General features: G+C 40.7%; 2 protein-coding genes across 6 annotated transcripts; one reads left to right on the top strand and one right to left on the bottom strand.

Moving 5' to 3' along the window:
- Nucleotides 1-37: 37 nt before the first annotated feature.
- On the bottom strand, nt 38-11,137 carry LOC117526262 (HMG box-containing protein 4-like). 3 transcript variants are annotated; one of them, XM_034188314.1, is made up of 5 exons: nt 11,057-11,137; nt 4,575-4,883; nt 1,065-1,187; nt 930-980; nt 38-842 (listed from the first exon to the last, which is right to left on the bottom strand). In XM_034188314.1, the coding sequence occupies exons 1-4, from the start codon at nt 11,063-11,065 to the stop codon at nt 936-938; spliced, it is 486 nt and encodes a 161-aa protein (XP_034044205.1). In that variant the 5' UTR covers nt 11,066-11,137; the 3' UTR covers nt 38-842; nt 930-935. The 3 variants fall into 3 exon arrangements, with proteins under 3 accessions (XP_034044205.1, XP_034044204.1, XP_034044206.1); XM_034188313.1 differs by lacking the exon at nt 38-842 and having other exon boundaries at nt 867-980; nt 11,057-11,136; XM_034188315.1 differs by lacking the exons at nt 38-842; nt 11,057-11,137 and adding an exon at nt 10,761-11,022 and having other exon boundaries at nt 867-980.
- A 2,303-nt stretch (nt 11,138-13,440) lies between these two features.
- Nucleotides 13,441-17,798, top strand: LOC117526472 (heme oxygenase-like). 3 transcript variants are annotated; one of them, XM_034188543.1, is made up of 6 exons: nt 13,441-13,618; nt 13,746-13,794; nt 14,743-14,854; nt 14,967-15,182; nt 15,324-15,596; nt 17,357-17,798. In XM_034188543.1, exons 1-6 carry the CDS (start codon nt 13,456-13,458, stop codon nt 17,540-17,542), a joined length of 999 nt encoding a protein of 332 aa, XP_034044434.1. In that variant the 5' UTR covers nt 13,441-13,455; the 3' UTR covers nt 17,543-17,798. The 3 variants fall into 3 exon arrangements, with proteins under 3 accessions (XP_034044434.1, XP_034044433.1, XP_034044435.1); XM_034188542.1 differs by having other exon boundaries at nt 13,704-13,794; XM_034188544.1 differs by having other exon boundaries at nt 13,567-13,622; nt 13,704-13,794.
- The last annotated feature ends 2,345 nt before the right edge of the window (nt 17,799-20,143 follow it).

The raw sequence follows: 20,143 nt of genomic DNA, 5'->3' as shown, positions 1-20,143 counted from the left end.
GCACAGTGACAGCAGGTGTTGAACATTAAGTCCCCTGTTAAGAGGAGAGACTAATACTATGTCATCACTAACCTCAACAAGTTTGTTTTGGATATACAGAGTTCACATTAGCTCAGTGTTCTTGCCACAGTCAGACTGCACTAGAGTATGTTTGAGACCATCTCCTCTCAAGGGTTTGGTGTGTATGAGATCACACCTGGCCAAACTAACCAGAATCAGAGTTCATTTTAACCAGAACAACAAGTGCAAGTGTGAAAACACCCCTGAAGAAGATGGTGAGCATGCCAACCTTTGGTATCATCCACAGTTAGCAATCACTTAAATATGCTATTCAGACAGCATAAATAACAGCTCCTTTCCACCCTGGAATTCTGGGAAAGGGTTGGCATAGTATATAAAATAGTTAAAGACCAAAACTATGATCAGTAACGGACTGAAGGCATTACAGAAATATGTCCAGGAAATCAAGCACATTCATACTGCATACAAATACTTTTAATTCAAACTAACATAAAAAGACACAAAGAAACCTCATTTAAACAGAAAAATAAATGCACTGTCAAATGTGGAACCTTATATGTAGAAAGGTGTGTGCCTTTTCAAATCATGCCCAATCAACTGGACCAGCACCATACTGGAAAATGCTGAACTCTGAGGTGGTGGACGGGGGCTGGAGGCCTGAGAGTCTCCCCAGCGAAGGCTGTCAAAGGTGCCACACTACCCAAATTGTTCCACCTGGCGATGGGTGCAAAGAGAAAGGCAGCAGAACCGACTGCCTACGTGCCCATGGCCCAGCAGTTAGTTCAGTACGAGAGACGACCCCCCCCCCCCCCCCCAACAGCCTGTGACAGCAAAGGAAGAGCAGAAGGTGGTGATGTTGAATGTACTTTGTAAACTAAGCAAAAATGTTGTTCAGTAAATCATGTGACCTTCACTCAGAGCCCAGGCATCAAGTAGTCAATGTTCTCCAGAGTAGCAACCTTAAAAAGAAGACATTAAGAAACATGCCTCTCACACAGTTGGTATGAACTTTACTGTACGAATGAGTAATACAGAGGTCTTACCAGAGTGTGCTGTGTGCAGTTACTGAGCTCCGGGATGTCTGAGGTGAGGCAGATGAGGGGAGCCAAGGCACACAGCAAGGAGTCCAACAGTAGGGACAAGCTGCTAGACACAGATACCATTTTCTGCAGAGGTACAAGCAGATGGTTTTACACTATGATGTTCACTGTGCAGCAATAGGTGGACACCCAGACTTAAAGTTACTGGACACCCAAACTGGACCTTTGTGAAAACAGCTACAAGAGATGGAAGGAATACGAAGAAAAGAACAAAAAGAATAACACTAATGCCACATGTGGCTAAAATTTCTGAGAAACCCAGGAAGATTTTCAACAAACATTTGTGTTTTTCCAAACCCAGCAACACCATTAAACAGAAACTGCATCCCACAAAAGCAGTCTGTTGTGTGGCGTTCATTCCAGCGAGAAGTGCAATGTCCATGGCAAAGCATTCTACCTGTATCTGATGGAAAAATGGCATCTTTGAAGATAACTAATATTTTAGACATAGAAGTTTGTTGGTTTGAAAGGTGTCAAGGACACTATCTTTGCCTAAATAAAACCATGAAGGGAAATTCTAGGGTCAACCTACATGGACACAGCAAGAAGAGGAAAGGCCTACATAGGTCCAGAGGACTGTTTCTGTCTGTGCTCAATTCTGGATTGTGTAGCCCAGGGGTGGCCAAGTTCGGTCCTCGAGAGCCACATTCCTGACACTCAGTTGTCTCCCTGCTCCAACACGCCTGAATCCAATGAAAGGCTCATTAAAGTCTGCTAACGAGCCTTTCATTGGATTCAGGTGTTGGAGCAGGGAGACAACTAAGAGTGTCAGGAATGTGGCTCTCGAGGACCGAACTTGGCCACCCCTGGTGTAGCCATTAGTAACCTGCATCAGACACACTTCCAATACCCATTTACAGCTGGGTGGACTAAGACAATGAAGTCTGTGTGTTGTCAAAGGACAGACAGGTAGCATAACCCCGGGTCTACATAAGGTGCATCCGGAGAGTATTCACAGCACTTTTAACTTTTTTTTTTTTTAATGTCACAACCTTATTCCAAAATGGAAAGTTATTTTTTTCACCTCAACATTCTACACACAATACCCTATAATGACAAGGTTTTTTTTTTTTTTTTTTTTTAAGATATTTGCAAATTAATTAAAAATAGACTAAGAAAATCATATACAACCCCTGGCAAATATTATGGAATCACCGGCCTCGGAGGATGTTCATTCAGTTGTTTAATTTTGTAGAAAAAAAAAAAAAAAAAAAGCGCAGATCACAGACATGACACAAAACTAAAGTCATTTCAAATGGCAACTTTCTGGCTTTAAGAAACACTATAAGAAATCAGGAAAAAAAAAAATTGTGGCAGTCGGTAACAGTTACTTTTTTAGACCAAGCAGATGGGGGGGGGGGGGGGGGGGGGGAATGGAATCACTCAATTCTAAGGAAAAAATTATGGAATCATGAAAAACAAAAGAACGCTCCAACACATCACTAGTATTTTGTTGCACCACCTCTGGCTTTTATAACAGCTTGCAGACTCTGAAGCATGGACTTAATGAGTGACAAACAGTACTCTTCATCAATCTGTCTCCAACTTTCTCTGATTGTTGTTGCCAGATCAGCTTTGCAGGTTGGAGCCTTGTCATGGACCATTTTCTTCAACTTCCAAAGATTTTCAATTGGATTAAGATCCGGACTATTTGCAGGCCATGACATTGACCCTATGTGTCTTTTTGCAAGGAATGTTTTCACAGTTTTTGCTCTATGGCAAGATGCATTATCATCTTGAAAAATGAATTCATCATCCCCAAACATCCTTTCAACTGATGGGATAAGAAAAGTGTCCAAAATATCAACGTAAACTTGTGCATTTATTGATGATGTAATGACAGCCATCTCCCCAGTGCCTTTACCTGACATGCAGCCCCGTATCATCAATGACTGTGGAAATTTACATGTTCTCTTCAGGCAGTCATCTTTATAAATCTCATTGGAACGGCACCAAACAAAAGTTCCAGCATCATCACCTTGCCCAATGCAGATTCGAGATTCATCAATGAATATGACTTTCATCCAGTCATCCACAGTCCACGATTGCTTTTCCTTAGGCCATTGTAACCTTGTTTTTTTCTGTTTAGGTGTTAATGATGGCTTTCGTTTAGCTTTTCTGTATGTAAATCCCATTTCCTTTAGGCGGTTTCTTGCAGTTCGGTCACAGACGTTGACTCGAGTTTCCTCCCATTCGTTCCTCATTTGTTTTGTTGTGCATTTTCGATTTGAGACATATTGCTTTAAGTTTTCTGTCTTGACGCTTTGATGTCTTCCTTGATCTACCAGTATGTTTGCCTTTAACAACCTTCCCATGTTTGTATTTGGTCCAGAGTTTAGACACAGCTGACTGTGAACAACCAACATCTTTTGCAACATTGCGTGATGATTTACCCTCTTTTAAGAGTTTGATAATCCTCTCCTTTGTTTCAATTGACATCTCTCGTGTTGGAGCCATGATTCATGTCAGTCCACTTGGTGCAACAGCTCTCCAAGGTGTGATCACTCCTTTTTAGATGCAGGTGTTAGTTTTGGGGATGGAAATTTACAGGGTGATTCCATAATTTATTCCTCAGAATTGAGTGAGTCCATATTTTTTCCCTCTGCTTGGTCTAAAAACAAAAGTAACCGTTACTGACGGCCACAATTTTTCCTGATTTCTTATTGTGTTTCTTAAAGCCAGAAAGTTGCCATTTGAAATGACTTTAGTTGTGTCATGTCTGTGATCTGCTTTTTTTTCTACAAAGTTAAACTGAATGAACATCCTCCGAGGCCGGTGATTCCATAATTATTGCCAGGTGTTGTATACACAAGTATTCATTATGAAGCTCAAAATCAGGCTCCGGTGCATCCCGTTACCACTGATCATGCTTGAAATGTTTTTTTTTTTTTAATTGGCGTCAACCTGGGGTAAATTCAGTTGATTGGACATGATTTGGAAGGGTACACAACTGTCTATATATAAAAAGGTCCTACAGTTGACAGTGCATGTCAGAGCACAAACCCAGCATGAAGTCAAAGGAACTGTCTGTAGACCTCCGAGACAGGACTTTCTGGAATGCACAGTATTAGGCCACTTCGTTAGCCATACAGCTACCTGCTTTAACACTTGGAGGAAAAGCAGAACCATAAAAAAAGTTTCTCAAATTAGTTATGATTGTTTCTAGCTGCAAGTCAGATATTCTGTTTCATCAGATACACCACAAAAGTCAACCTTTGCACATGTGCAAGATGTTATGGAGCAAATTCACTATGCCATGCAATCCCCCTAAAATAAGGTTGTTTTTTTTTTGCAATATACCACAGAAACAAAGACATTTTTATATCTAAATTTAAAAATGAAGTAAATTCTGTCTAATGGGATTACACCAGGGGTCCCCAAACATGGCCTCCATGTATGTATTCCTGCAGTACTCTGGTGTTTCAGAGCCCTCTCAGAAATTAAATTACTCACATTTGTGTCCTGGAGCCGGTATCCAATCAAAGACAAGGATTCTCCCAAGAGGTGCAGATAAGCTGCAGTGCTGACAGGATTCCAGGGTGTGGATCCAAGAGAGTCAGATGCTGAACCAGTAGACCCAGGACTTAAACTAATTGAGTAACCTGTTGTACTAGCAACTGAAGTGGGTGTAGGCATGATGGGATAAGGTCTGTGTGTCAGCGGAGAGCCTGGTGGTGGAAAAGGTCTGGTGACAGGACAATCCATCATGCTGCTCTGCTCATCAACGTACTCCCAATGCTCCAGCATGGAGCTTGGACTCGCCTGGTAGAAAAGTATGGCAAAATTAGTAGTGGGCTGGATGGACAAAAAGCCACATCTTTATATAGTTTAAAAATCTGCCAGTTTTTCACCATTATATTTATACAAAAAAAACTGCACATGTTAAAAAGTTGCATTATGTTAAATGTTTTATATTTGGGTCTAGAAACATTTTTGCTGTTATATCCACTAAAATGTTCACCAACTTTGAAAAATTACATGATCAATGCTCCCCTCTGCTGTAGAACATGGGGATTTCCTAATATATTGTAATTTGACCTTTGCACCCGTACTCAAAGATCCTCGGGCCACCCTTACCAAAAAAATAGTGCTGATAAGTATATAAAAAGTAAACTGGAAGTATACTTGAAACATACTTGCATGTACTGCTTTTAGGTAAGGGCAATCTCCAACAACCTTGATATGCTGATGACGATCAACCCCAAAACTGCCTTTAATGGGTTTGTTTTGGTCAAGGTAGCAGGAGGTGGTAAAATCACAAGTCAGAATTTCAATACATCCACTTGGGAAATGATTCATATATTAATACCAGCATTTTGGCATCAAAATTAATCCTATAACTTGAAAATAACCCTCCACCCCTTGAATGTAACAAAGTATGGTCTATTTTCAATTATCTGGCTACTCTATGTGTAAAGTTTGTCAATGCTCTTCAAAAACTTTATAAACAATTCTTTCACAAAGGTTTTATTTCAGTCACACTGTGTGAATAACAGAACTTAGGAGGAGGCCATGCTCTTCAAAAACATAAACCATTGTCAAAGGTTTTATCAAATTCTTTAGCCTACTTCTCTAAAACAAGTACTACCAACTCAAAAGCATTATACGAAGTCTGTGATAAAAGTAACGGACCTTATTTTTTTAATAAACCATATAGATTTGAACCATGTGCGATTACATCAGACATGCTTGAACCCTCGTGGGCATGCGAGAGTTTTTTCATGCCTGTCTGTTACATCATTCGCCTGTGGGCAGTCTTTGAGTGACGAGTCGCCCACCCTCTTGTCGATTTTTTCATTGTTTAGGAATGGCGCAGAGACTGCTGCTTTGTTTGATAAAAATTCTCAAAACCTGTATGGCACAACTGAGTGGACACCATTCGATAAATTCAGCTGGTTTTCGGTAAAAATTTTAACGGCTGATGAGAGATTTTGGTCTGGTAGTGTCGCTTTAAGGACGGCCCACGGTGCCTGACGGCGATCTGCGCTTCGAGGCGGCAGTGTCTCGCTGTTTCAAGTTGAAAACTTCCACATTTCAGGCTCTGTTAACCCAGTAAGTCGTCAGAGAACTTTCAGAAGAAGTCGGCATGAGGAGTTTATTCGGACATTCCATTGTTAACGGACATTTTGTAATGAAAGAACGTGCGGGCAGAGTCGCATGTCGGGCTGGACCCGACCGCGGGGGGGTTGCAACAGGAAAAACACCACCGTTGGAAACCTTAACGGGCAAGTTGGAACATTCCCAAGCTGTTAAACAATCTCAGTTACTCACTTGTTGAAAGCCATCAAAAGCCGCCTGAATTTTACAAATGGTTTTCAACACGGAGGCGTTTTTCCTGTCGCGGCGCACACCGATTCGCCGACTCATCACGGAAATGACTCGGCAAATTTGCGCGCACGTCTTTCATTACAAAATGTCCTTAAACAGTGGAATGTCCGCATAAAGTCCTCATGCCGGCCTCTTCTGAATCTTCCCTGTTCTCTCACGACGTCCTGGGTGAATTAAGCCTTAAATTAGAGCGTTTTCAGGTCAAAACAGGCCGACGATGGTGCCTGGAAGCGCTGCGCGACGTCCCGCTCCATGGGAAGTCCTTACAGCGACAGAAACACCCCATAATCTCTCATCAGCCGTTAAACTTTTCACCGAAAAACCAGCTTAATTTCTCGAATAGTGTCCACTTGGATATCCCTCACAGGTCCAGAAAAAATGTTGATAAAGCAACGCGCGCCGTCCGCAGCGGCTGTTCAGACAAAGAGATTCCGACGGGCGAGGTGGAGCACTCCTCACACAAGGCCTGCCCACAGGCGAATGACGTCACCGACGCGTGAAAAAAAACTCACGCATGCGCACGAGGGTTCAAGCTTGTCTGACGTAAAAACATATGAATCAAATCCATTTATTTTTTGAAAAAAATAAAAAGGACCGCTTTTTTCATCACAGACCTCGTATATCAAACTTGGATGTTGTGTTCAATGCAGGGTTCATCAAAACTAATCATGAAGTCAAAACAATTACATTCTAATATTTTGAAAGATGTTAAAATTACAGTATATATAATGCAGTTTTTTGCATGGGGTGGGTTTTTTTTTGTCATGGTAGACACCCACTTTCTATATGAAATATTTCCCAAATTAAACAATCTCTGAAGTGGATGTAAGTATATTTGAAAAAAAAAAAAAAAAATTATATATATATATATATATATATATATATATATATATATATATATATACACACACATTTTCTACCATTACCACCTCCTGCTAGTCAAGGTCAAAAATTTAGATTTCTCTCCCTCCAATCATTTGGTTTAAGATCAAGGTCACTGGGGTCAAATGCTGTACCCTTTACTGTCATCATGCACAAGGGTACCATTACCTAGTTCTTTTTCAAATAGACAGAAAGCACTTATACTTATTAGTTTACTCACTCTGAAGTGGATGACAGTTTATAGACATTGTTTGAAAGGACAGGAAAAAGGTCATATTTCATATATTCTTACAGTCCAATGGAAACCGTGCATGTGTGTTTTCAGACAGTAATGGTAAGAGGAATTCAACACTCATCTCAGGCTCAAACAAAGAAATATTACAATTAGTGACAGTCCCCATACAGAAATTGTGTACACAGAACTGAAGCAGACATGAGAACGAGACATCCTAAAATATTCTGAAAGTGAGCCAGGGGTCTGGGGCCTGCTATAGGAGCTCCCGGGTTTTAAGCAAACTGGCAGTCAAGCAGACACTTTGGGGGAAGGGGAGACAGGAATACTTGATCCAGATTGTCCTTTATAAAAATTATTAAAAATCTGAATTTCAGGGAAAATCCTGAAAATTCTCATGCCTGCTGAAAGTCTTCAGAGTATCATTGTGTTATACATGATCTTCGGTTTCCTAAAATTTTCAAACTGCAACATGACCTCTGCAACTGTACTACGATACACAATATATTGCAAAATGTCATAATAAAAATACTTTAAATAATTAGTGGAATATCAAAATTATGTGCCACCACATGAATTATAGGCCTCTTCTCAAAAGGAAACTGGCTGTAAAAGTGATTTGTATTCAAAGTTATTGCTGTATTTTTGTCCAATTACTTATGGCCCTCTGAAAATGGAGGAACTGTGTACAAAACTCCTAAATGTTAACGTGACTTTTTTGTTGAACATCTTGAATTAAAGCCAAGTCTACACTACAAGCACATCTTGACAGTTGCATTTCAACTCTGCTTTGACTGTGTACAGACACGATTACAAAAATGGCCACTCTAATTACTTATGGACCTGAGCATAAAATCTGGTACCTGCAGCTGACAGTATACAAATAATGGTTTATGAGTGCAATGGAAAAACTATTTCATGAAGTGAAAGATGGATCTTTCACCTCATGAAAGTCTTTTCATTGTATGAAAAAACAAAAAAAAAACCCACACACAACACATCCGTTATTTGTTTTATATAACAATCCTGATGATGTAGTCCGTACCTGATGCCACGTATTGGCTTCTTCATGTACAGACTGCTTGCCATCCTCAGTCCAGTGAAAAAATTTGTAGAGCTCTTAATCCGACAGCGCTTGTACTTCAGGTAGAGACATCCCAGCAAAAACCCTCCATACGGCTTACTCCATTTGTTTTTTTGTGTTACAAGAAAAAACACCATTCATAAAACAAACCCTGCCATGTTTGTTTTTAAGCTAAGTGTTGTCACCGCTAGTGTGAGAGCATGCAGCAGTGGTGCTATGCAATGGTACAAAACATATGTAAAGAAAATTGCATGGTCAATGGTACACATGAGCCATGTCACGTGACAAAGCACCAATCAAATGACAGGATCTAGTCAGGTGTTACATAATAATCATCTGAACAGGTGCTGTCACTTCAGCCATATTAGACTGCAGAAAAGGTGTGCAACAGGATCCCTTTACTGCTGTTATTTCTACCCGGTTCTTTTATGCAAGATTCTGCCCCTTAACAAAAACCAAACAATTGCATTCCTCATTTTGAGTTTATTCAAAGTCACGTTAGAAACCAGGCCTGGGACCCTCGCAAACAGTGTCCATCTTGTGAAAGGCCCCTAAAATGAGTCATACAACACTTTTTATACCTTGTGGGTGTGGTTTAGTCTCACATTTCTAATGTTACTGGCTCTCACCAACAGGGGGAGATCTCCCTGTGTCTGAAACTTGGACACATGATGAAGTAAAACTTAACTTCTATTTCTCAGAACTTCCGAACAAATAAATAGTTGATAGCCAACATAAAATAAAGAATTAGCACAGATATTAGCTAACACTGATGACAACAGACATGCCTTTTAACAAAGAATACATTTACACATTGCATGCGGGCACTGAGCCCCAAATCTGTTTAGGACATGGACTCCATATTGGGACCGTGTGTCCGTTCTGAAAGAAAGAATTGACACCGTGAATTTTCACTCTAATGACTCTTACACACAGCCAGCAACTATAGTGCAATAACATAAGCATCAGAAATACCCAAATTGCCCAACAATTTCCTATTGCTTTATATCAACACCTAGTGTGCTTAGATAGAGAGAGTGGCGACATGATGAGTTGGGGGGGGGGGGGGGGGGGGAACAAAACAAAAAGTAACATGACTCCTGGTGCCACCATGGGTTCCAAATAGCATTCGCTGTTTATCTATCTGCATGTAATCCAGCTATTTTATTTATTTATTTGCTGAAAATGCCAGGTTGCTGTGCATTTGGAGGCACAAATAGACACAGCAAGCGCTTTAAGATGTACAGATTCCTTTCAGATCTGAACAGAGGAAACAAAACATCCCATCAGATTGCGATGGATTTCCATTAAATCCCTCGGATGTTGAACCGGAGTCATTTTTGTGATTAAAAATCTGACCTTTTACCCCCCAAGGTGACATCAGTTTTCCATCCAGATGGATTAACAGCAAAATGCTATTTTGAACCCAAGATGGCACGTGACTTTTTTTTTTTCCGACTCATCACGTCGTCACTCTATCAACACGTACCCCACCCTGCTCAGACTGCCGCTCTCATTGGACTGACATCTCTGCTATTTTGGCATTGTGGGATAGCTAGCGCCAACAGATCGAGCTCGCCGGACTACTTTCGCCACAGTGCTTAGCATGGCGCTCTCGTTGGAGCGACAACACAGAATGTGTCTCTTCCCAGATAGATCTCTTTCAGCGCAGCTTCTTGTTTAACACAAGGTTAACACCTAAGTCTTTCATTGCCAACAGTAAACAAAACATTCCAATGGTATCTTTCTGAACTCTTCCGCCACTCCATCGTGTCAATGTTTACATTGTGCATGAGCAATAACAGGTGAAGTTGCTCATAAACTTTAAGTTTCTTAAATATTTCTTACGGCCACTCTTAAAACTTCAGTTATCTTTATAATTTTATTACTGGTAAATCTTCATTAATTTAGATGAGATATACTCATTATCTGGGAACTACTTTTTGAACAGGAAGTCATCAAGGGCATCGGCCGCGTACTAACACAGAATACCCAGAAACTGGACAGTTGTTTGGCCATAACGAGTGTCCACGTTTAGCTTGTCATAAGCTAAGCTACTGGCGCTCGTGAGTGTGCACGTGTGCACCTAGTGCACACGTACGTACGTACGTACCTGACTTCCAGCTGTTCGGGTCCACTTCCAGAAGCCGACCAATTCCAATATTGTGTGGAAAATTTACAGAAAACCTTTTTTAAAATCTTAAAAACCACTTTTAGCCAACGAAAGGCACTAAATATTCACCTGCTCAGTAAGTCTGAAAGCGATCTAGAGCAGCACTTTAAATTAGCTCAAAGTGCTTAATTCGGTTTCTAACTCCATTACTTGACGGCTAAAAGTTATAGAGACATTACACCAACAACAAAACAAAGTGTTCGACACTGAACGTGTTTTACAGCACACAGACTTACTGGTTCCATTTCCTGAAAACCGAGGAAAACCTGCTGACTCACGTTTCAGCTCCGTCTCTGCTGAGTCACGTTAAGCTGCTGCCGCTGACCTGATTTAATGGATGATCAATTAATTACCAGCTGGGTCACAGACGGTCATGAACAAAAAACAAAAACAAAAAACAAGTTAATATATCTCAAAATAATGTCTGTGTACTGTGAATCAAGTCCAGTTTATTGGGAGAATTCCAACAACAGCAATTTGCTCAATAAAGTTCTTCTATAAAATATATTAAAGCTATAAGACACCGGTTGTTTTTGATCTTTCAACTACTGTATCACATACAGTATGAAAATACAGACTGTCACTATTTAATTTTTTTTCCTACTTATATAAATTATACAAAAATTGTTTTTGTTGTTATTGAAAGTAATATTACTTTTTTCAGTGCTGTTTAAGAGGGGAAAGCTGCTAATTTACTTTTTGGTGTTAAAAACACAAACGCAATTCTTAATTGTCTCAACTATCAATTGAATATGAAGAGGAAACCTATAATACTGGTAAATTTGTAGCCAAAAAAGAAACATATCATACATGGTTTCAAGTTTTGGCACATTTCTAATCATTTAATTGTCGCCCACCTTTGTTGGGTCATTTCTGCCATATTACATTATATTATATTACATCACAACCCACTTTAAGGGCTCACGTCCAGGTTGGCTTAATTATGACACTTCAAATTCAGGCCATCTTGGTCACATGCACTTCACACCTGAAGCCCACAACTCAAATCCCCTTTGGTTTATTTACTGGAATTTAACTGTGGCCCAAATTCCTTTTGGGTTATTTGGGTCTCATTCACATTTTCCTGAGTCACTTCAAGCTCACACCAAGTTGAACTCCATTAATGGTATTTCAATTTTGAGCCATTTTGGGCCATACCTACAAGTTCACACTTGTGGTCAACTTTAGGCTGATGTCACTTTTATTTATTTATTTTTGGCCATTTCTAGGAATTAAACTGTATCTTACTTTCATTTTGGATCATTTGGGCCTCGAGATAAGCAAATTTAACCCCTCTTTAGCTCATTCATGGCACAGCCATTCTATTCTGTCTACACATGGTCTCATCAGAACTCAGAAGTTCAGCAGAGAAGGTTCTGATTAGTATTTGTTTCAGAGAGCACTCAGGAACACAGGGCTGTATGATTGTTTCTCTATGAAGAACTGGAGTTGCGTCAGAAAGAACAATTGCTGTCAAACTTTTGCAAAATCTTCATGGCAGATTGTCACTGGATTTGCTATCCATGGCATTTTAATCTTTGACCATTGTAAGTAATTTGGGCTCCAGCCATGCCCATTTAAGGCTCACATCCCTTTCTGTCCATTTCTAGCTTAACTTCATTTGGTCCACATCATTTTAACATGGGGCTCACTTTGGATTCAAATCCAGTTTGACTCATTTATGACATTTCAAATATGGGCCACATTCTTCTTCTTTTTTTTTTATGAGTTCAGCCTCATGTGATTTTTACACTTGAGCCCCCCCCAATTGCATTATGACCCATATTTATTTTGACTAATTTGGGCCAAGGTTTATTCTGGAATAACTTAATGGCAATATTAGACTTGTCCACATGTTTAAAAAAAACAAAACAAAACAAAAAATAATTTAAGTTTGATAAGGTAAAGCACTTGTGCTGGTTGGTTGAGTCCTTGGGATAAAAAGATCACAAACATGAAATATTTTATTAATTTTACTCATTTTAAAAAATGTTCATACATTTTAATTAGACAAACGGCAAGAACAACAAAAACAAAGATTTTCAAAGCTTATGAATTTCAGTCCATTTTAAGTACAAAAACAATTTGAATTCTGGCATGGACATCGGTTTTCCTGAATATTACAGTAATTTATTAAAGTTCAGCTCTGGTTAAATTATAGTGATTTGGATAAAGAGCAACAGCATGTTTGATTACTTTATTTTGCAAATACTAAATAATCCCCAAAGTACTGCTCACATCATTGAATTTAAAGAAAGTGTTCCAGCATGGTAAAAAAAAAAAAAGAAAAAAAAAGCACCTTTTCTTAAGGCCTTTTAATTGCATAAACATTAACTTTTAATGTTTGTTATAAAACATTATAGATGTTGATTCATCCAGAATCTTGTGAAAGTGGTTTCCTGAGTTTATGCTTTAGTGAAAACCATGTGACTGTGACCTTGCCCTTTCTTTCACTTCCTCTTGTTGCAGTTTTACAAACTTACATTGTCATGTTAAGAGCTGGCCTCTCCTAAAGCTGCACAGTCATGTTTAACAAACCTCCTCCTCTTGTTGTTCTCAGAGTTGCTGTGTCATGTTATCTACCCAGTTTTTGCTCAAGTTGCCAGGTCATGCTTGGTTGAGGTTCCTCCCCCTCATGGTGTTCCAGATGGTGACACAGAGTTCCTGTTTTCATTCAGTCAGCAGAGGAGGAGGTATAAAAGAGGGAGAAGACAGAAGACAGACAAACTGTGTCGGACAATCCAGGGAGAAAGGACGGGAGCTCACTGTGGACAGAAGCCTCAATTTCTTTGTTTCTGGTGAGTGAAGCTCAGCTTCAAAAAGTTTTAAACTCTGTTATCTGTCAGGAGTGTTTGAGATCTTATTGAGGATTTTAACAAACAGGAAAAATCACAGTTCTGATCTCTGGATCTTTTTCTGACACAGAGATGGAGAAGACAACTCAGGCTGCAACAGAACAAATGACTTCGGGCAGGTGAGACTGAGCTGCTTTGATTGATCAAATCTTCAGGAGGGTAGATATAGGTTATGATGATGCCTCAGTGACCCCCAAACCAAGCTGTTCTAGGATCGTCTAGGTCGAGCCTTATGATGGAGGATCACACAGAAAGCTGTTGTGAAAAAGTCAGTCAGGAAACTCTAGGCTTGAGTCTCATGCCTTCGGGCAAACCTTAAGATCTTAATAAAGTCGGTGACTTTGAATGTCTGCCTTTTCTAAAGTCAACTGGCTGTAAAAGTGATAACAATATCGAGATATATATATATATATATGTGTGTGTGTGTGCGTAAATTTAGATGTTGCAGCGATCTTTATTTATTTTGATATTAAAAAGCAGAAGTTAAAAAAATATTTGCATTAACATCATAAAATCACAAAAAAACATGAGCGCTTTTCTCACGCTAGTCACGAGCTAAAAGAAACAGAGGCAAAGTCACAATTTGCAATTTCTTGTCAATCACAGCAGGCGTTTTGTGGCGGCAAGAGACAACAGTCTCTCTGCTGCCAGCTAGGTGTGGCCAAAATCGACCAGACGTCTATTTTATGCAAATGTCATGAGATGCAACACTGCGAGTGCCAATCCGAGTGAACAGGCAATGTTATGACAGCTGACTGTTTGCGCAAACAAAATAATCCAAGATGGTGGAATATGCCCTGAAAGGCCTGTATTTTTTTTATAAATGTTTGTAATCTATTATGTAAAAATTAGCGAGAACTAAACATTTATAAATCTAAAAATTCTATTGTTTTGTAACCAGAAAACAGCTCTGAAGTTATCTACAAGACAACTTATGGAGATGTTAGAGTGCATGCTGTCGTTTGTAGCTCATGTGATCAGAGTCAGGCATTGATGATGAGAGACCACAATGCTGAGAACACAAGTATTTTTGACGTAAAAGGCTGAAAAAAATTTTTCTCTTGCAGGGATCTGTCAGAACAAATCAAAGAGGTTACTAAGGAGAACCATGTCAGGGCAGAGAACACAGAGATGATGCTAAACTTCCAGAGAGGACAAGTAACCCTGACACAATACAAGGTAAATCCAGTTATCAGTCTTTGGCTCTGTTGGGGTGCCATTTGGTTTTTGTGCAGTATTCTCATGACCAAAGTGCTCTGATTGACTTTGGCCTCATAATAACTCTCCTCAGCTCCTGCTGTGCTCACTGTATGAGATCTACCGGGCTTTGGAGGAAGAACTGGACAAGAACTCAGACCATCCCGGTGTTGCACCCATTTACTTCCCTAGTGAACTGGCCAGACTAGAGTCCATCGAGAAAGACCTGGAGCACTTCTATGGACAAGAATGGCGAGAAAGGATTGTTGTTCCCGCTGCCACTGAAAGATACTGCCACAGACTCAGACAGGTACATGACCTTTGGACGGATTTTTACAGTCGGGCACATACGAGCCACTGTATTAAGTGCTGATGCCGTGTTGTTGGGTTAGGCAATGCACCTCTGGTGACACACTTCAGTCAATCTTGTTTATTTATTTTTTCTTTACAGATTGGCAAAGAAAACCCTGAACTTCTGGTTGCTCACACTTACACCAGATACCTTGGTGACCTGTCCGGGGGGCAGGTCCTTGGTCGAATCACACAGAAATCCTTTGGACTGAAGAACAGTGTTGGCCTCTCGTTCTTCGCCTTCCCCAATGTCTCCAGCCCCAATCTGTTCAAACAGCTCTATCGCAGCCGGATGAACAGCTTGGAGCTGACGGAGGAGGAGAAGACTGGCGTACTGAAGGAGGCGGTCACAGCCTTTGAGTTTAACATTCAGGTATGCTTAAATTATCAACATCATACCGTTATTTGAGAAACATTTCTGTGTTTATTTGTTCCATGAGTACTCTTACGGGCTCGGGCCAATTTCCACAAAACTTACTGCGTGCATGTAGGTTCACCCCAGAATTTCACCAGGGGTTTATTTGGGCAAACATCAAGTTCGTTAGCATCAAAGGTAAAAATGTTGCTCATTTTTTGTTTTTGTCCCCCCGACTCTAATGATGATTTGTCACTGTACGGAAGTACAATAAAATTGCAAGGGCTGCTTCAAGGTGCTGGGTAAAAATGAAAGAAGAAAAAAAAAAAAACTGAAATGCAGGCAGGTCTAGTTTTTGCATCGTAAACATTTATGCAACAAGATGTTGAGTAATGGGCACAGTGTGTACTTAAACTACTTCACATGTGCTTAAAGTGACAGTCCACACATTGTATTGGAAGGGTGGGGGTCATCAGTGTACATGTGCGTCCAGTGTGATGATGGCTTGTGAGAAGAAGTTTCCTCTGAGTCTGGTAGTCCCTGTTCTGTTGGACCTGTAATGCCTGCCAGAAGGCAACAAGTCAAATAGGTGGAAAGTGGGATGACTCGTCTCCACCTGAGATGAGCTCCACCGCTGTCATGCCAACAAACGGCACTGTGGTGATGCTGGTGTGGTCAGGTCTGTAGTAGAGAGCTGTAGAGGTTGTAGAATGCTCAGTACATGCCCCTACGAGGAGAGCGTGCCAAGTGTCTTGGTGGAGGATAGATGGGGGTCTGAGTTTCAGTGTCTAGGGCCGGTTTGTGAGGAAGTCCTTAATCCAGGAGCAGGTGAGTGGGGGCAGTGCCAGATCAGACAGTTTGCTCATCAAGTTGTTGGGTATGATGGTATTGAAGGCTGAGCTGTAACAGCATCCTAACGTATCTCTGCTGGTGTTCCAGGTGGCTCGGGGTGGTGCCCTCTCTATGTGTGCTCTGTAAGTAAACTGGTAGGGGTCAAAGGAGGTAGGGAGGCGGGCTTGGACATGTTCCAGGACCAACTGCTCTAAACCCTTTGAGATGACGGGTGTGAGCGCGATGGGGCCGTAATCACTGAAACTGTCTGTTTTTTTTTTTTTTTTTTACTACGGGGATAATAGTGGCAGACTTTAGACAGCTGGGATGGTGGCCTGAGTGAGAGAGAGGTTAAAAATTGTGGTGAAGACCTGTGAGAGCTGGTCAGCACAGGCTCTGAGGACTTTACCAGGAACACCGTCATGTCAAGACGCTTTCTGTGGGGTTGGGATCTCAAAGCATGAGAAGGTGTTCAGCTCATCCACCAGCGAGATGCTTGGGTCCTCAGCTGCATTGTCCTGGCCCCTGTAGTTAGTAAACTGTTGGATGCCCTGCCACACCTGTCGTGGGTTAGTGTTATAAAGGTCATCTTGTTTTCCTGAACTGCCCGTAAAGAACAACTTTGCCAAAGTTCAATCATTGGGGTCAAGGTCATGTCCAGCTGCCTGTGTGTTGACCAGCTAATCTCAGGCCCCTTTTCTGATTTGTACCAAACTTGGCATGTCAACTATGGCTGGAAGTTAAGTTTAAGTTGCAGTTTACCTTTTTGTATTTATTATGTAGAAGCAAAGTAATTTGATATTCAACCCAATTTGTACAGCATGTGGTGACAGGTCTGCTAAAGCCAAATCATGTGGTTGCCATTACCATGAATGCCTTCATGCCCACAGGTACCACTTACTAGTAATCAGAACTACTTTTATTGAATGTTCTTGCTTGTTTTGTAGGTGTTTCAAGATTTACAAAAGATGCTTAGTGTCACTGGAGAGAAGCTGCAGAATGAAGCAACACCGTCCAAATTCATGAAGACGCTCCAGTTTTCCCAAACTGCCATCAGTACTTCCCCTGTGCTCAGAATGTTGCTGGGACTCTTCGTGGCTTTGGCCACAGTCACACTTTTTGTCAAATTTTAAACGGTGACGAGTTTGTTTTTTGTTTGCCATGTACAACAAAATCCTAAAAATAAATTTAACCCGTTTAATTCTTCAGGACTGTACCAGTCTACAAATGTCACATGCTGTGTAGCACTTTGGAAACGTTTGTGAACTTTTCTTATTGTGTATTTATGACTGAATTCTGAACAAGTTTACTGTTACGGTTTGCAATGAAATGTGCAATCACCTGCTCTTAATGACTGTAAATATGAATAAAAACAAATAAAGTTAAAGAGACAGTTCTTGTGAAGTAGGTGCTTTTACCTTACTGGTTTTGCATATTTTCTATGCGCTCTGTGGTGTGACCGTCTTTCCATGCAGTACAGAAAAACAGCATATTCATGTAGAATTTGGCATCCACTTTTATTGTGGTCTCAAGATTTTCCAAAAGTCTGTGCAGTGGGTGCACACGTTTTGAAACAAATGACTGAACAGCAGTCAGAGCAAACCAGTTTTTTTCTTAGGCCCTTTAGTGACTCAAATCAGTATCGTCCTGGTATCTGTCTCCCCCTAGAGGACAAAGTAAAGTCTTTCCAGAAACAACTGTACTTCACAGAGGTGCTGGTGCCACTGGGAGGGGGTCACTGGGGGATTAGCAATGCCAAATGAAGGTCTAAAAAGCAAAGCCACCTTGGCACTTGCACAAATTTGATCCCCACACTGGCATGCAATCTTGCGTGCCAATGAATAAACCTCTCGTACACTATGCGTGTCTGCTTGACAGTACGCAAAGAAAATTTTGAAATGTTCAAAATTTGTGGCATGTATAAATTTTGTGCCACTTGCATGAACTAGTTGTGAACATTGCGCAACCTATTTGCAAACACTGTGTATCACTGCATATCATTATGTGCAGTGACATACAGTTTATGACAAAATTACTGACAATGCGGGGATCAAATTCATGCAAGTGTCAAGGTGGCTTAAGCTGGCTGCTCCCTTCTTTTCACTCAGGGTCGCCACAGCAGATCCAAGGTGCATCTGCATGTTGATTTGGTACAAGGTACATTAAATTAATGAGGTGCTGGCTGAGCACTCCACCACCTCCTATTTGGTCCTGTGGCTCCAACTTCAAATCAAGGAGGGAATTTGTCTGTCAGGAATGGAACGGTGATGATTTAATTTTAATTATTGCAGTATTGCTACACGTACACCTCAATGATTAAAAACAAGAGTGGTACATTTGCTTTGCTCTTCCTCAAAAAGCCAATGATGACTTTGAACTTTTTGCAGAATTAGAGTGCAGTGTTGGAAAGCTATTAATCCGCACACAAATCAATAAAAATGAAGTGAACAGCTGCACCTCTGTTCCAATTCTGCCCATTAACAACTGCAGTAACTACCAACAGCTTTCAAACATGCATTCAGTTTGGGTCCTTTCCCCAGTGGGGGAAATGACACGACCAAAGTCCAGCAAACACAGCATTCAGATCCCAAATGCGAAAGGTGGCCTCAGAACAAGCGCTAAAGGCTTGAATGAGCCAGTGTGGCTGAGCGGGTATGGTCAGGTGGTCGTTCTCCTTTCGGCTGGACTCCAGGTTGTGCGTAGCATGATTGTGATGTATTCTCAGTTGTGGCAGTTCTTTTTAAAGCACATCAACCATAGCCCTTTTAGCTGCAGTGTGCAAGATTGAATAGTAATTGAACACACACATCCTTAAATATAACAATAAAATCATCACTTTTACAGTCAGCTGTCTTGAGACAAGACAGTAAATCAATACATCAACATTTTCAAGTCAGTGAACATGTCTTAACAATTACTGCATGATAAGCCTGTCATGGAAGCCACCAAGACACCCACAACAATAACTGTAACCCACAACAACACTCTGTAAGAATAATCAGCTTCTGTGGCTGTGACTGGAGAAATAGTGCAGCAGAACTGTTGTCTGTTGCTTCACCACTCACAGCTTCATGGTAGAGTGGAGCAGAGGAAGATTTTCATACAAGAAAACTGATCAAATCTAGGCTTTCATCTTCCAAGTCCCATCTGGCAAACAAAAAGAAAAAGAAAAAGCCTTCTCTTTGCCGCTCTACCATGAACTGCAAAGACAGAGATGTAACAGTTAAAAGTTGCACTGTGCAGTTTCTCCAATCACAACCACAGATGCCTGTAACTTTTACAAAGCTGTCATGAGCGTTTTGGTGGCTTCCCTCACTTATTTCCTTGTTGCACAGTCACTCAGTTTTTGATAACTGCATCCTCCAGACAGATTATCATACATTGACTTGGAACTGTTCATGTATCCATCCCTTGAACTGTCTAAAGAAAACTGTAAAAGTGATGATTTGGTTGCATTACATGTACAGTAGTAGAGAAGCTTGAATCTTCGACTGGACTGGGTTGCTTGACGCGAGGACGTTTCGCTTCAAATCGCAGAAGCTTCCTCAGCTAAAATTCTTGCTCTGGTGGTACAGTAGTGTTCAGAATAATAGTAGTGCTATGTGACTAAAAAGATTCATCCAGGTTTTGAGTATATTTCTTATTGTTACATGGGAAACAAGGTACCAGTAGATTCAGTAGATTCTCACAAATCCAACAAGATCAAGCATTCATGATATGCACACTCTTAAGGC

The sequence above is a fragment of the Thalassophryne amazonica genome, chromosome 15 (assembly GCF_902500255.1).
Source record: "Thalassophryne amazonica chromosome 15, fThaAma1.1, whole genome shotgun sequence".
Taxonomy (NCBI): Eukaryota; Metazoa; Chordata; class Actinopteri; order Batrachoidiformes; family Batrachoididae; genus Thalassophryne; species Thalassophryne amazonica.
The sequence above is the reverse complement of the archived record's forward strand: the minus strand, read 5'-3'. Positions and strand labels throughout refer to the sequence as shown.

Excerpts from the sequence above, each read along its gene's own strand:
- LOC117526472 (XM_034188542.1), top strand. The coding sequence starts at position 13,456 with ATGGTGTTCCAGATGGTGACACAGAGTTCCTGTTTTCATTCAGTCAGC. Across the intron at positions 14,855-14,966 it reads TAACCCTGACACAATACAAG|CTCCTGCTGTGCTCACTGTA; the intron begins GTAAATCCAGTT and ends AACTCTCCTCAG. Across the intron at positions 15,597-17,356 it reads CCTTTGAGTTTAACATTCAG|GTGTTTCAAGATTTACAAAA; the intron begins GTATGCTTAAAT and ends CTTGTTTTGTAG.
- LOC117526262 (XM_034188314.1), bottom strand. Across the intron at positions 1,188-4,574 it reads ACCGGCTCCAGGACACAAAT|AAAATGGTATCTGTGTCTAG; the intron begins GTGAGTAATTTA and ends GTACCTCTGCAG. Across the intron at positions 981-1,064 it reads ACTGCACACAGCACACTCTG|GTTGCTACTCTGGAGAACAT; the intron begins GTAAGACCTCTG and ends CTTCTTTTTAAG.